The sequence below is a fragment of the Ammospiza nelsoni genome, chromosome 5, assembly GCF_027579445.1.
Source record: "Ammospiza nelsoni isolate bAmmNel1 chromosome 5, bAmmNel1.pri, whole genome shotgun sequence".
NCBI classification, from domain to species: Eukaryota; Metazoa; Chordata; class Aves; order Passeriformes; family Passerellidae; genus Ammospiza; species Ammospiza nelsoni.
The window spans coordinates 11368327-11385724 of NC_080637.1; the positions used below are offsets into that span (position 1 = coordinate 11368327).

Here is a 17398-nt window from a genome sequence, read left to right on the forward strand (position 1 = left end):
TTTTAGGTTTTGTTGTTGTTTAAACAGAATTAGTATTTAACCAGTCTCACATTAAACTGAGACAGCTTTGAAGTATATAAAAATTTCAACCCCCTCTAAGACACCCAATAATCCAGAAGCAAGGAGTAAGACAGACACCTACATAAACAGGTGCTGGGCTTCAAACAAGAACGTAATCAAAGGCTGATCTAACCTAACCCCAAATGCTGCTCTTTCCAGAACAGCAGATAGAGAAAATAATATAAATAGACCCTCATCTGGGAATTAGATGACAGCTTTTGCTAGCTAACACTGCAGCCCTAAAGCATATTAGAAGGGATCCATGTCAATGATTTAAGAGCCTTATGCTTAAGCATTTATATGCTTTAGAAAGAATATAACACCTTTGCCAAGAGTTTACCAGACTTATTAAGGATCTGCACACAGCTGAGAAATCCACTTTCAAAATGCTTCAAGACATATTTAATGCATCAAGAATACAGTCAGCACTTCAATGAGACTTCTCAACTTATTTTCAGTCCAGCACTGTATAAACCATTACTAGCAGACATGAAATCAAGAGGATTCAAAATAACATTTCTTTAAATAAAACCTATAAATACTCAAAACAATTGTCTGGTTTACTCCCAATTTGTTTATTGCAAGACCCATAACTCCAGCAATAGAAAGTTTTAAAATTGCATTCCAATACTGCATTCACACTGTGTTCTATTTTAATATTACTACAACTTTCCTGTTGCCTCCATTCTCTTCTCTGCTGTTTGACACTGGGCTGGCAGTTGCACCTCTTGCCCACAAGCATCTTGCATTCACCAAGTGCTAGGTAGAAGAGGATTCTTCCTAGTCAAGCCTACAACCTACAAAAGAGAAGAGCATGAAGAAGCACAGATCTGATGCTCCCTGTATTTGGAACAAAAAGAAACTCCTACCTCTAACTGGCAATCAGCACATTCCTTAATGTGGGCTGCCTCTGTCTCCCATTGTAGCAAAGAAATCTTTAAAAAGTGGGTTTTGAATAGACTTTAATGTGTCTACCAAGTGGACCTTGCAGGTCCTGCAAATTTCACATTATTCCTAATCAAATTCTACAGTGAACTGTGACATAGAAAAACAGAAATTTAAAGCATCCTATTCTGCATCAATTTTCCCCTCCACCTGCTACTCTGCATTTCCAGCACATATCTCTGCTCCTCATTATGCTTTTAGTCAGGTCCTCATCAGACCATTATGAAATACCAGTTGAATTGACCACTCCAGCAGCAAACTAAGTCTAATCAGGACAGCCAGTCTGAATACTCAACCAGCAAAAAACCCCTGAATTAAACATTTAAAAGGGACAGGGACAGGGCAAAGCTACTCAGCCAGATGCTGCAAAAGCACTTTCCTTTTTAGCAAGACAGAGCTTCTAGAATAGCTCTGCTGCTTGTAAGACAACATCCACTGCTTACTTCCAGCATTCCAACACAGATTTAGAAAGCAGGCAAGAACCTCTTTAGTTTTGTTGGAAACTATTGAAAACCCCCAGAGATTCAGAATGTCCTTACAACAGTGACCAATAAAAAACTTGCAGCATGATTCAAACAACTACAACAGCTTTGTCATGTAAAAAACCCCAAGTCATATGCAAAAACATATTTTATCAACTTTGCAAAAGGCAGATAGGATTACAAGTAGCCATTTGATTGCACCAGTACTTTCAAGTCAAGAAACAGGTCATATTAAATTCTAGACTATTAATTATAAACCCACTTCACAGTTTCAACAGGAATTTTCATTACAGTACATTGATTACTTCTATAAAAACAATCTGCTTAGAGCAATGATTGTAAAGCCCTCCCATCCATTCTGGTTGCCCAGATATTGTTAAATTTCACTAAATATTTAATTTGGTACCTTTGCTAAGTGTATTACTCGCTACAAGGGCAACATTACATTTCTAACCAGAACGTTTGAAAAAGTAATGAGGTCCGGTCGATTTCAGAAGTTGAAGCACAGTATATATGAATGTGTTGACTCCTTTAAATAAGTTGCTTCACAAAAAGAATTTTCTAATTTCAATACCAATTTTATAGGGACATACAATATTGAAGTTTACATGTATTGGTAAATATAAACACCAAGTGCCCATGTAGGCACACACCTATCAGTCAACACAGCAACTTGATTATCAAGTTGTAACAAACCATACCAGAGGTGGTCTTATTTAAAGCATCAATGACTCTTAAATTACCAAAGCCAGAAAACCAATTTATTTACTTATCACATATTTAACAAGAATTTACTTGCAAATCTCTTATTAAAAGAATTGGTTCTTAACTGCTTCATGGCAATTAGCCCCATCAGCTGAGATCCTGAAAGAACTATACTAAAAGTAACTTTAAAAAACAACAGAAATATGTTTCAAAGGAATTGAACCAAAATGAAAGGAAGTCAAAATCTAACCTCAACAGGTAACACACTTTCAAACCAAGGACTGGTGCAGACAGGTATCTGTGACTCGAGGTGATAGCCAGGCCTATAAGTTTAAAGCTCCAGAGTTTTTAAGAGTGTAAGTTTTTAACTTCAGAGACCTTGAAGCTGGCTCCACAGCTTTGCAAACTCTAAGGGCAAAACCATGATGATGGGAAGCTTCTTCCAGATCCCCAACTCTAATACTTCTTACACCTGTACAATATAATGACTATAAGCAGTGACAAATATGGCTAATTACTCTACAAAATCACTCCTTTACTTCCCATTCTTGCTAAGAAATCTTATTTTGTCCTGTCTGTTCCTACTTAATGCTCAAGAACAAAATATCTAGCATTAAGAAAAAGATGAGTTCAAATCTCTTCTTGCAGAGGCCTACAGTCCTGGTACACAAGTGTCCCAGCAAAACCAGTTTATTTTTGTCCTAATAGTCTAATTTCAAAATCTCAGTTATCCTTCCACTCAGAAATGTCACTAAGTTAAGCCACTAAAAGAAACTGAACTTCTAAGAGTGAAAAGTTTTGAGTGAGAAAAATCCAAAGTTCTGATTTTTCCAACTACTCTATATCCCTTACCAACTTCAATACTTTGTCAATACAGAATCTTTCAGGTAAAGCCAACCAAGTTCCATTTACAGAATAATTATGTAATTTACACAAAGCCTGAGGTAACAGCAGGGCACTGAGCAAACAAGGGGAATGAATAGAACAACAAACCTAGGTAAAAGCTGGACAATGACTAAGATTCAGAATTGGAAGGTTTTATTAATACAGGTTCTCCTATACATGTCTTGGGAAAAAAACCACAAACTTTTAACAGCTAATTATCAAATCAGTTAAGATCTTTATTTCAGTGTTTCCATGGCAAAAAAAAAAACAAAAACAAAACCCACCCTCAGACTTAACAGAACATCTTAAATATCTATTTTCTACACCCAGTTTTGCTGTACCACATTTGCCAGATAGCATGTTACAGGAAACACTGCTAGACAGCAAAACTGACTTCAGAATTTTATGCCCTCTGAGCCAGACTCGTGGCTTGGTTTCAAATTATTTAGCCAGATTTATATGCTGGCTACTCAATTATTCCTTCTCAGAGGATCAAAACAACTAAAAGGTTAAATGTGGCAGCAAAAGAACCCACTTTGGCAATATGAGTATTTAAATCACTGCAGCCTAACTACAGCACAGAGCCCCAAGTTCAAGTTGTGCCAACACAACCATGCAGGAGCTGCGCTGCAAAGTCTGGTTCTGATGGGAGTTAAAATTAACTTCACAAAAAGAAGCTAGCTGAAATCCACAACAACTTTGGGAATATAATACATAGGACAGAATAAACTGTCATATACAACAATGATGATACAATAAACTGTGCTGCAGAGAAAAAGTAAGAAGACACTAATTACATCATAGTTTCTTACAAAATTTATGAGTGATCTTGAGGTAGCACTGCTGCTGGGAGTGGACAGCTTACCAAAAGTACCTTACTAGAGCCTCTAATTCAGAAGGAACACAGCAGCAGCTTTATGCTGTTTTTGAATGAAAAGTTCAAAAAAACCCCATTTCTCAAGCTTAAAATGTTTTCTAACTCTTAAAATATTTTTAAAATCCTTAATACTTCCTATAATACAACTAATGTTATGTATACATGACTAGACTTTTAAAATCAAAATTTTATAAAAGTAAAGTCACTGTTACTAGTACCATAACAAAGCACATAATGGACAGTTTCTCTTTAACTCTTTCTAAAACAATAGGCACTAAAGTAAATTTTGTCTTAAGAATGCTAAAGAACTCACATCATGATATAATCATAGTGACTTTATAAAGTAACTTCCAAAAAGAGGAAATACAATAATGCAACAGAAGACCTGATATCACTAAAGATAATTTATACTGAAGTCTATGCACACATTAAAGACCAATATGATGATGTGAACTTTTACACCAACATTCAAATAGACTGAGACAAGCACAAAAGAACTCACGCTGCAGCAGTACAAACACAACCATAACTCAAGTATGAGTATGCTTACTGCACAGCCCTGAGTCTCCTCTCACAAAGGCAAGGGGGATTATTACACTGTGAGAATCAAGTCACTCCACACAAGCAACGTCCTGATTGGCAGAGTCCAACTGCACCATAATATAATAAAATGCAAGAGAACCCAAATAAAATGCAAGAGAACCCCTAGTTCAGAACTCCTGCTAAATCTAAGGAGACAGGCAGGAATGGGGGGCAGGGGTGCTCACAGTGACACAGACAAGACCAACAGCAACCAACCAAACCCAAACATTAAACACTTCTTTTAGGTATCAGAAATCAGCTGTAAATAAGAGGCGAACTTCGTAAGCATCTGTAGATGGTTGTCTCTGAAGGCACGACAGGAAATAGTTTGGTAGAATGGTTTTAGACTAGGCTGGCATAATTTATGAAGATAAGGTCAACAACTCTGAAATCTGCCATACTTGTGAGAAAAAAGCTTTTCTGAGAGCTCTCCTAAGTTCAGACTCCTAAAGTCTTTCTTGTCTGCAAGTGTGGAGACAAAGAATATTCTGGAGGAAAGGCAAAAGAAGCAATGGTACAAGCAGCATAAATGTATTTTTTCAGTGCAATGTGGAAGAAGCCAGGTACTGCCAAGCACTGTGAGGATGATGCTGCTGAAAAGATGAGTATGCAGCAGGAGTCAGTTTGGCTGAGCAGACAAAGATGCAGGTCTGGAACAAAAGAAAAGCAGACAGAAAAAGATGCCTGAGATGTGAAGAACTAGAAAAACAATTAAATAGAATTGTTCTAGTTACCATCTTAAGGAACAGGAAGCTGCAATGGAAAAGATTAAATGCAGCACTGCCTGCTAAATGTCACTTATCTTTAAGAACATGACATGCACACGTTCCAGTATGAATCACAAGGATCTATTCAGGAACAGAAAGTGGCTCTGCTAGTCAGGAGCACAAAGGTATCCACTGAACTCACATCTACAGCTGTGATTATCCAGAAAGGAGACACACAATGGCAGCTGTCAAACACATGGCCTGTGACTTCCTGGAGCCCAGGAGCTGCTCCTAAAGAATGTTTAGGACATATCTATTGCCTGTTTCATCCAAGATAAAAGAACCTAAACACCAATTTGCTAAGCTTGGTGAAGGATGTGATAATTCCAAAGACAAAGTGCTAATCCTATAAAGTCATGGTGCCAGTTTGAATGTATTCATAAAACCTGATGAGTTTAACCTCACACCAGAAGGCATTCCACTAAATGAGGACTGCCTGTTCTCCTGCAGTTGGCACAAACTCAGTCTTATGTGCTCTAGCTAATTCCACAGAAATGTGCTTGGGGATGCACACCTGACCAGGATCACATGTCCATTAATGCAGCCCACGGACTGGTCACTCAGAATCACCACCTCCCAACATAAGAATTACATTCATTCTGCAAGCATCACTACAATTTTTATTTGCTGAATATTAAAAGTTAAGATGAGGAACCATGGAAGAAAAAAAACAACTTGGATCTACTACTTTGTCTGGAAGACAGCCAAAATATAAACTGCTTTTCAGAAATCTTACACTAAGTATATGAGTTTATCTGTTAATAAAATAGAAAAAAAGAAAATATTACTTCAATTAGGACACAAGTTTTGGAACTGTCAATTTGTCACAAATAAACTGCTTAACAAAAAGTTAAGTATACACTTTAGTATGTTGAACTTTTAGTGTTGGTCATATATTATATTGCACTTATATTTTTTGTTCAGTTCTCATGAAACTTAAGTTACACATTGATTGAAAATAGTATTAAAGTAAATAAGCTTGTTTATGTAATGGTTTTAAAAGATAAAATCATCGAATCCCATGTATAAACAAGCATTTTCCATCTGGCTTACCAACTACAAGATCAAGTTCAGCTTATTTCTAAGAACGATGGGTCTCAGAAATTTTCCAGGAAAGGCTCTCCTGCTGTTGGGATAGCACATTGAAGTGCACAGAATTACAAGGTTCAAATAACTATACATGGATAATGCTTGGAATCCAGCATTTTTATTCCTAATAGCAGCACTGAAAATTTTATGAAGTGATGAATCAATTTATAGATAGGACAAAAGAAGGAAGACAATCCAGTTCAACAGTATTTTGTGCACATTCAATATATCTGCTTATTCCTAGAGACAAGAAAACAAAATATATATCTAACATGCATCAGTGATATTGTTCACAGTGATGGTTCAGGTACAGCAATGCCACATCTCTCTCAATTAAATCCCTGCAATATCCTGCTTTAGAAAAAAAAAAATTAGAAAATCATATGATGGAATAAATTAAATTTCCAGTCTAGAAATTGATTGATTTTATGAACACATCTTCCCTCAACTGAGCGTTCTAGCTCAAACTTCAGCAGGATTCTCTAATCACCATGCAAAAAAAAAATTTATATATGCTGGAATAAATCCAATTTAATGGGTCAATTATAATAATAATAGGTGTACAGCCACATGACCTTTTTCTACATATACAAGGTGTCTCAGATGCCACTTGCACATTGCATTTTTCTGGCAGCAGACCACAATTTTTACTTTTCCTTTTCCTTCAGTGTCTTTTTAGCAGAACAAACCCATAAATAGATGCAGGAGTACAACTGAGTAGATGATAAACTCTGACGTGTGGGCTGAACAAGCAACTGGGAAAGTGAGTGGTGAGAAGAAAGTGACTCTAGTGGAAATAACTTTAAATACTTTTGCCACCAGATAAAGCCTTCACTTCACATTCAAGACACCTGACAGACTTGCAAGGAAGAGGAAGGGAAAATGCTTTATCTCCAAAACACGTGAAATACATATGAGCATCCATGGGTGTATGCAAAAACCTCATCCAGAGTTCACTGAACATTTAGGTAACCATTGTTTAAACAATCATGCCAGCGCTGGTCCCAGCAGAAGCCAGGCTGCCTTCACACCTCATTTTAGCAGGGGAGAGGGAAACGCTGACCCAAGAGAGCTGCTGCTCACAACACCCTGGGAACCCACATGCATTTGACCATTTGTTCCATGTCCTCAGATCTCATGGGAGCCCAGCAGAGAGGCTTTCCAGCCTTAGAAACAGAGAATTTATAAAATTTAAGCTCATAACATAGGACTTAGTACATAAGAGCATTAAAATAGTGACAAAATCCATTCTTAAGTTTAAAGCATCTTTAAACAGACGTCATCTGTACCCAAGAATTAAAATGAAAAATAGGAAAACAAGTACCAAACTACATGTACTAAAAGTTCCATAGAGAACACCAAAAAACCTGAAAATTAATTTCAAATGCCAGATGACACAAAGTGTTATATTGCCACTTTTTAAAAAGGCAGGAACATCTGCAGTATTGCTATTATCACACACAGGAAAACCTTTCCATACAACAAGCTGAGGATTCCAAAGGTGTTCAGGACTAGGCACAGTATCAGCCCAAAACCTGGCAGATGCAGGTTTCCACCAATAGGCTTCCACTTCCATTTCCTGGAGAACAATTCCGGCTTTTGTTTCTGGCTTATTTCACAAGTTAAATTTTAAACCTAGAAAAGCATTTTAGGATCTTTGTTTTTCCCATTCTAGGTTTGTTTCATTTCTTCATCTACAATACAATTCGCTCTGTCTTTTGTCCTTTTCTGGAGCCATCTTAGAATTTAGCAACAGAAAGTTATTTAAGTGGTCTACTACGTTTGTAGTGAATAGAGCTCTACAGGAGAGCAAAATCAATGTCGAGGGGAGTGAGATATTGGGCATCATTTAAAAACTTTGCCTGAAACATCACCCCTGAGAGGGGAGCGGCAACTCAACAGCTATTTTAATTCGCTATTAGACCCAGTCTGGTGTAGCTACACAGAATATACTGCGAAACTTCCCACAACATTAATTCAATGCAAATCTTGCAGTATTCAACTGTCCCCAGCCTACAGTAGTTTTAGTCCTGAACAAATGTACTCTACGTACTCAAATGTACTTCCTTTTTTCTTGCAATTCTAAAAATAACCTTATCTTCACACACAAAGTACATCTTAAAACACACAAAAAGGTAAGCTTTAAGTACTTGTGAGCAAAACTGAAGAATACACCATGGCACGCTATAAGTCATTATGTTACCCATGTAGTAAGTCCACCAAGGTGGTACTTCCCGCCGTAAGATCCCAGAAACACAAGCAAGTTCCACAAAATAAAAAAAAAAAAAAAAAAAAAAAACCAAAAAACCACTCAAAAGCTAAATGGTGCTCTGCCTTTTGTTCTTTTGACACTTTTCTATACTTTACTCTCGCAGCAACAGTTTAGGAGTTGCTCGGGTCTACAAGAAATATTAAGAGTAAATATCCCCCCAAGGTAACGTTTCCTTCCTTTCAAAAGGGGAACAGAGAATCCAGGTCAAAAGTTCCAGGCGTTATCCCTTTGCGATAGGAGCCAGGGCCCGGACAGCCCACGCCGTGCCGCTTCCCGGGGCGCTGCCTCCGATCCTCCCTCCAGGCGGCCGAGGCGCCCACCTGCTCCAAGCGGCTGCAGCGCCTCCCGCGACCCCACAACTTCCGAGGGGCCCCGAGCGATACCCCGGGCTCCGAGGACAGCACGCCCCCCGCCCAGCCCGGAGGGCTGCTGTAAAACTCTTACCACCCTCGGTGGGCGAGGGAGCTTCGGAGAGCGGCTGCCTCAAGAGGAGCCTCCCCTCACGGCATCCCTTACCTAAGAGGAGCAGCTTCACTTCCCTGGCCGCCTTCTCGCCGTCCTCCCGCAGGTTCCTGTCGATCATCTTGCTCCTCTCCACCGCCGCCTTGTCCTCGGCGCTCAGCGTGCAGCCCATCTTGGCAAGGGGCTGTTTGGCTCCGCCGCGAGAAGTGAAGCAGGGAGCGGCGGGGCTCGGCGGCGGGGAGGCGCTGAGGAGGGAGAAGGAGCGAGTGCTCCCCGCTCGCTCTCTCCTTCCTTCCCCCGCTCCCTCACCTGGGGCGCAGCGGCGTCGCGGGTACGGCGCGCCGGGCTCGGCTCACGGCCAAGAGGGGAGGCAGCGAGCCCGGGGGGGCGTGGGGAGGCTCGGCCGGGGCAGCGCGGAGCGGGGAGAGCGGGGCTGCGGACGGGCGGACCGAGGCCGCGCACCGGGGCCGCCGCTCCCGCCGCCGGCCCTGAGGCTGCTGCGCGCGCGGCACCGCCCCCGCCCCGCCGGAGGCGCGCGACCGCGCGCGCACCGCCCACGCCGGGAGGGGAGCGAGAGAGAGAGAGGAGGGGCGCGCGTGCACGGCGGGAAGAGCGGCGGGCGCGGCCGCGCGTGCGCACGGCGATGCCCAGGCGTTTTGGGGCGGGGGGCGGGATGGGGGAGAGCGCAGCGGGAGCGGAACGGGGCTGGGAGCGGGGACACAGCGGGAGCGGAACGGGAACGGGGCTAGAAGTAGAAGCACAGCGGGAGCGGAACGGGACTGGAAGCGGCGCGGCCCGTGACGCCCCCGCGCGCGAGCCCCAGGCATTTCCCTGGGAGGGGCTCGAATTTAAACTGCTCGCGCGCGGGAGGTTCCATTGCTCGGCGGGGCGGGGGAGCGCCGGGCCGGGCCGTGCCAGTGGGGTACTCCGGGGGGGTGCTGGAGCAGAGCTCCTCGTCCCCCTGTCCCGCCCTGTCCCGCTGTCCCGCTGTTTCCGCTGCCGGAAGCCAGGGAAGCCTCTCGGGGTGCAGCCCCGCCGCCGCTGGGGGCTGGCAGTCGGCCCTCAGGAGGGGCAGTAGTAGGGCTGACTCTTACCTGGGCTGATCTGTCAACTGTACTTTACCTCACGAATCCAAAGCCAAAGGAACCGTCCCACCTCACGACTCAGAGCTGCGCATCCCGCTCTTTTTTGATGGACCTTCCTTCATCCGTGTATATAAGTGTTTAAATGGGGGAGGGGGTGCCAGGACCCTGGAACAGGGCTGTTCCCGGCGGTACCAAGCAGTAGGACGAGAGCTAACAGGGAAATTAGTGCACACATGGTTGTACCCGAACATGTGAGAGAGCTTCGCTGTGCAGTGCCCGAGCACTGGGACGGGTTGCCCAGGGGGGCTGTGGAGCCTTTCCCGCTGGAGATACTCCAATAATTTGGATGCAGTCCCGGGCCATGTGCTCTGGGATGGCCCTGCTGGAGCAGGGAGGTTGGCACAGATGCCCCACTATGGTCCCCTCCAACCTGACCCACTCCGTGATTCTCTGCCCTGTCTCAGAGCCCTGGCATGGGGCTGTCTGCACATCTGTGACCTGTCAGAGGCTGTTTTGTGACTTGTTTTGCTGTTTATTATAAAAGCTCTAAGGAAACTATGCAATGTTTACAAGTCTTTCCCCAGCACGCACATGTTGCACTTGGATTGCAAAAGAGAGATCCCGTTACCCGATAATAGGATCACGGAACAAATGGGGTTGAAGGGACCTCGGGATAATCCAGCTGAGCTGCAGTGTGACTGGGACCCACAACCCCGTATGGTCAGCGCTGATAGGGCGAAGCACTGATTGCACTGAAATTTGTGGATAGAACTGTGCACAACTGATAAAACTTTGTGAATCTCAGGAAAAACTTCAGTCAAAACGTAAGGCGCAAAAGCCTACAAGGCAAATCTGTTAAAGTAAAATTCAACTTTCTAGTGAGTCCTTAGGATTTTTTTGTTTCTATAGAATCTCAAGAACTTCTGCCCCCAGAATGAGCTCAAAAAGAGCAGCACTTTACAGCACAGAAGGTGTTTTAGCATTAGAGTGCAAAGACTTTAAGTCAGACTCAGCTATTACTATACATAGCAAATTAAAAAGATGTTTTTCCTGTAATACTCAATGGAAAAGCGTATCAAATGTTTTACTTTGATTGGATGTGTTGGTTTTTCTTCTTTGCAGGGATCAACTATAACTTAAATATTTTTCACATCTTCTGATTGGTAGGCATGCTCTCAGCCCTAGCAAAGGATGGTACAGAATTCTTTCTTAAAGAAACCCCAAAGTACATTGGTTCTCAAGACTTTGTAAGACCTCTGACATTTTATTTGGCCATCTTCATTGTCCTGCTGCTATGGAGAATGCCAGGGCACCTGAGAGGTGTTTGTTGCTTCTCTGCCCTCCTGAGTTGTTCAGGTGCTTAGTTTATTTTGTGTTTTCTAGGACAGGCTTCCACCCTGGTACTGTGTGGGATAAAAACTTTTACAAAACAGCTCATCTCACATATGGAAGCCTAGTCTTGTTTTAGGGTTCCTGGACTCTCCTGTGGTAGAGGGAGCAATGTCAACTGCTGCTCAGGAAAGAACAGAGTCACTGGAGATGAAAATTAATAAGCTTAGGGATACTTTTCTGATTTGGAAATCAAGGCTAAAGAATGATTTCTGAGATAAACAACACGTGGTTAGGGTATTTGTAAGTGAAAGTACAGATTAAGGGATAAGAAAGTTGTAAACAGAGATTATGGTAGGTGGAAATAATGTGATAATAAGAGTGGCAGATGTTACAGAAATGGAGATATTACAAGTAGGACACCTCAACTTTGCATGGATTTTGTTTCATTTAATCATGTGCATAGAGCATACATTTCTATGCTTTTGGCCTAGAGTATTTGTGAGGGTGTTCTCTCTGTCCTTTTTCCCCTTTAACACTGTCACTACATTCATTGGCAAAAAGCATGAAACAGACCCAAGTTCCTTTTCTTTTTATCACCCTGTATCTGGAAAACAGAACTGGATAGTATCTCCTCTTTTGCACATATAGCTTAGTCTTAAAGATTGACTTCTTAGTTCTATTTAACCCAAGCCCACTTTATTTCATAATTAGGACTTTTCTACTACCTTTTCCTATTACAACCCTGTGGATAAATTGTGCCTGGTTGTACATGGACAATATTACAAAAACCAGGGCAACTCCTGAGCATTCTAATGTGCATTCCTTTAAAAATTTGAAGCCAGTTGGTATCAATTTTTAATTTTTCAGAAGTGGAAGTACTACATGGCACAGGTTCACTAATATTATTTCCTTGTGCAGTCTTCTTTGAAACTATAAGAGATCTTTTCAACAGTGTTCAGCAATGTCAGTTGTTTAGTTCTACTTATGCAATGATGGTGCAGGGGATAAATTATTGTATTCTAGTGTTACTTCACACACATAGCAGCTCTCAGGATCATGGAATGACAGAAACTCTTTTTACAGTGCTCAAGAGGGCTGAGGAATGATTGTGCTAACTCTGTTGTGGCCAGGAAACTCCCAATATTCAGAACAAAGGTTGTCAGTGCAATGCTTTGTAACAAATAGTGTCTTACATGGTGCTGTGCAGCAGTGTAGGCCTGAGTCACTACCTGGAGCTACCACAGATCTGAACCTGATGTCTGAAAGTATTTTCTTCTTAGATAAAATAATCTACTCCATAGTGAGAGAAACTATAGTTAAGTAGATAAATGCAGCCTGTATTTGGACAGTACACCAATGGTCCCTATGTGTTATTTGAAAACACAGGGAATGTGTAAGCTCTAACTGATGGATCAGCATTGCCTCACAGCAGTGTGGTTATGTGAGACTGTGTATTTCATCCCTGCAGTTAGAACTGTACAGCTTTTTCTTTCTTCTAACAAGTTGGGAGATTGCTCAGGAGCTGTGTGTTTCATGGCCTCATTCCTGAGAGGCGATTATTTCAAGAGATTTTGTTGTTTTGCTTGGTTTAACAACAAATAGCTGTTGTTTGATATGACCTCCTTTTGAGTCTGCATCACCAGCTCCTGGGCTCATTTTTCTGTAAGATTATCTTTAGCTGCTTGCTGCATGGGCTTAATAGATAAATTTCTTGTGTTTGGTATGGAATGCACAGTGTTTTATGGGGATAATGATCAGCCTTCAGCCTTCTATTTTGCTGTTTTTCAGATTTTAATTTAAATTATCTGATTTAATCATCCTTTGCTCTTGTCTTTAACCAGACACAGTACACAAAAACATATATGAGAAATTGAATACAGCTGTTACAAAAGAAATAGAGGAAAGTGGGCAAGAATTTGAATTTCTTCCTTTGAAAAAATAAATAGAGCAAGGTAAAATGCTTTCTGAATAAAGCATGCAACTATATGCATAATTATATCTCAATACCTGAACTACAATATTTTTTACTTAAGTTATTTAATTTCTTTTTGTGCTGAGAAAATAAAATGTTCCCAAAGTAGAACATTCAAGGTATCTTCTTCCATAGTGCTCATTCCAACCCTTCTGCCATGGGCAGGGACATCTTCCACTAGGCCAGGCTGCTCAAAGCCCCATCCAGCCTGACCCTGAACACTTCCAGGGATGGGCATCCACAGCTTCCCTGGGCATGTTGTTCCAGTGCTTCACCACCCTCACAGTAAAGAATTTCTTCCTGACATCTAATCTAAACCTACTGTCTGTCAGCTGGAATCCATTCACCCTTGTCCTGTCACTGCATGCTCTGGAGGAAAGTCCCTCTCTGTCTTGCTTGCAGGCTCCCTTCAGGTACTGAGTCCACAATGAGCTCACCCCAAAGCCTGTTCTTTTCCAGGCTTAACAAACCCAGTTCTCAACCTTTCCTCGTAGGAGCAGTGCTCCATGTATCCAATCAGCTTGGTATCCCTCTGAAATTGACCCAAGAGGTCCCTTGGTCTCCCTGTGCAGGGGAGCCCAGACCTGGATGCAGTGCTCACCATGGGGCAGAATCCCCTCCTGACCTGCTGCCTATGGTCCAGATGCTGCCAGGACACAGCTGGCTTTCTGAATATAAAACAACAGCTCTATTACACCATTTGAAACTTAAACAGATGAGAAAATAATTAAACAGCAAATACAAATCCTCCATGTGAATTAAATGCCAAAGACCCCTGTGCCCCATTGCTGAGTCTTCTGGCAAAGTGCTTGTAGTCCACCTTCTCTCAGCCTTTCCTCATAGAAGCAGTGCTCCATCTATCCAATCAACTTGGTATCCCTCTGAAATTGATCCAACAGGTCCCTTGGTCTCCCTGTGCTGGGGACCCCAGACCTGGATGCAGATTCTCAGGTCAGAATCCCCTCCTGACCTGCTCCCCACGGTGCTCCAGATGCTGCCCAGGACACAGCTGGCTTTCTGAATATAAAACAACAGCTCTATTACACCATTTGAAACTTAAACAGATGAGAAAATAATTAAACAGCAAATACAAATCCTCCATGTGAATTAAATGTCAAAGACCCCTCTGCCCCATTGCTGAGTCTTCTGGCAAAGTGCTTGCACCTTCAAGAACCTCTGGATTACACTGTATGCATACACAACGCTGATTCTTCTCTCACGTTACTGTGATTAATTAATGGATAGTGGATACTTTAGATATTAATTAGCTAGGATAATGTCCCTGTTCAGCAATGTCACTAATGACAGGGCAGAGCTCATGCAACACCTCTGTGAAGGGCCTTTCTGACTAAGAGATTTTATATTCTTAATTCAATATGAAATTTTTTTTGGAACCACAAAACAAGTTTGGCTTTAAAATTTCCCGACACTGCAGATGAACAACACTGAATTGATTAAGCTGTAGCTCAGTAGCATGCTAACATCTAAAGTGTGCTTGTTAATATGGATGCAAATAATTATTGTCAGCACCTTGGAAGATTCCAAGGTGTATATTGAGTGCAGGAGGTGCTGCTGGCAGAGAGAGGAGATATGTGCTGTGTATGCCAGCGAGTGCTGTGCACACCCTAGTGCTACTGTTGCCTTGAAATAAATAGTGAGAATTCTGTTAATTTTAATGAAGGCAGTGTAATTACAATGATGTGGGAAGAAAATCAGCTTTGTGTATGCACACTGTGTAATGCAGAGGTCCTTGGAGGTGAACTGCATGTATTTTGCTAGGAGAAGGCTGAGAATGGGGAAGAGGGGAATTTGACACTTCATTCGTTTTATGTTAATCTTTCCAAGAGACCAGGTTCCTAATGAATTGTGCAAATATCTAAGTGGATGATTTCAATGTTCAAAACACTGTAGATAGGTCCTTTCCTAGAATATGATAGAAACAGGAGTAAATGTTCAGCAAAGGAGATTTCTTTTTGTGCAGTTGGCATGTTTTTGAAATAGTGCCGTGTTAGATTTAATTCTGAGTAGTTACAGCAGAAGAAGCTACATAACCTACTGTCTCTTCTACCCCTGACCTGCAAATAAACTAATCATGGTACAGATTTCATAGTATAAATAAACAAAGGAAAAACTCCTTGAAAACACGAGCACTTTATTAATGAAGATTGTATTAATCTATAAGAGAAAGACACACACACACACACACACACACACACAGATAGACATTTGTTTCATTTGTTTCCAGAGTGCTAAAAGTCCAGCAAAAAAATCCAGAATTAAAATTTCAGGACATAATGTCTTTAGTACGTCCATAGCAGAAATGGATTGTACATAAATTAAAACACAAAAAATCATGTAAACCTGTAATATTAAGAAATACATGGCTTTTTGGGATGCAGTCTGGGTAGTTATGTTATGTTTTATTCCTTTGTTTGTATTAGTAAATTGAAATTATTTCCCAGTTAACTTGAAACACCACTGAAACACTAAATGTTGTATTTGTAAATGTTATTGCATGTTAATAAAAATTGGATACATAAATATGTACATTCATGTGCAATTGTCACACCAGCAAAAATTAAAATCATAAAGTGGAAATCATTTAACTGTCCTGTAGACTCTTTTTTATAGTGCCTGTATCAATTTTGAATTGTAGGAGGTAAACATCATCATATATAAGCAAAACTATAAACCAGTATAATATTTCCTGTTACAATGCTAAGTCTTCATAAATTGGTGTCTTTTGAAATGACTTTACAATGATGTATATTTATTCAAGATTCATAAAAGTACAATAAATGAAACGATTGCATAAGAAGTTACACTTAATGGGAAATTCAGGAAAATTGCTGCAGGAATGGTCAATTTTTATCTCACATAAGCCCAACATAACTATAAGACAATAAAGCAACTTTTTGACTGTCATATCTAAGTGTCTTCACACAGGCTCTGAAAGGTAGCTCATATCAGTAGATACCTTGAATAGTTGGTTTTGCTGCATATGAAAATATTACTTATTATAATAAATTAATTCTATAATGTATTAATACAAGCATATAATTCCAGTTATAGTATAAATCCAGCAATGATTTTGCTGACAAAGCATATTAACAAACCAAAGAATAGGACTGATTATTTACAGAAATTCAGAGTTTTTCAATAATTGCAATTTTAAAATAATTTGTAGGTAAAGTGTATTGATTAAAAAGAGTAGATTTTGACCATGTTATCCATTAAATGTTATTTATTTTGTTTCAAATGAAAGTTGAACAATATTTACATGGAAATGAGAAGTACTTTTTTATTAAGTAGTCCTTTTTACTTTTGCAACTCTTTATGTGTGGGCTATGGCAGTAGTCTTTCCATTTTAGAATGCTGAACAACTGTGAGTGCTGATTTATAAATACCAAGTAAAATATTTATCAAAGTGGGTTTGTCCTCCTTCCTAGGCATGATGACAGACACCCTAACACTAGACCTTGGGATTTTTGTTTTATAACTCTAAAAGATTCTCCTGATTACAAAAGATGAAGAAGAAATAAAGTGCTAAAGCTGCCTGCCTTCTTCTGTGATTGTTGTGGAGCAGAGGCATGAGGCTGGTCTGAAGGAAGGCCTTTGCTGTGGTTTTGTGTTTATATGTTTGCTGAATCTTCAAAATGTTCCTCTTCATTCTCAGGTCCCAGATTCAGTGCAGAGTTATACTTACACCTATAGATTCTTTTACTCTCAGCTTGTAATTACCTCTGAATTCTGCAGCTTTTGAAGAAGGGCTTGTGTATCCCAAATCTTTTCTTTTTTCCTTAGCTACACCAGTTAATCTAAATAAACCAATAAGCCTTAGTTTTAGGCACTTTATTAAAAGTAATGAAGCTTGTGGTTCTGG

The 17398-nt window shown here is 40.8% G+C and overlaps 1 protein-coding gene across 2 annotated transcripts in view; it reads right to left on the reverse strand.

The window, feature by feature from the left end:
- GNAI1 (G protein subunit alpha i1) overlaps positions 1-9605 on the reverse strand; it is a 33564-nt gene extending 23959 nt beyond the window's left edge. Inside the window, exon 1 of one of the 2 annotated variants that reach the window (XM_059471513.1) lies at positions 9181-9605. In XM_059471513.1, the coding sequence (XP_059327496.1) occupies positions 9181-9298 (118 nt within the window). In that variant the 5' untranslated portion in view covers positions 9299-9605. The remainder of the gene's footprint in view (positions 1-9180) is intronic. The other variant, XM_059471512.1, reaches the window with a different exon arrangement.
- Positions 9606-17398: the final 7793 nt, after the last annotated feature.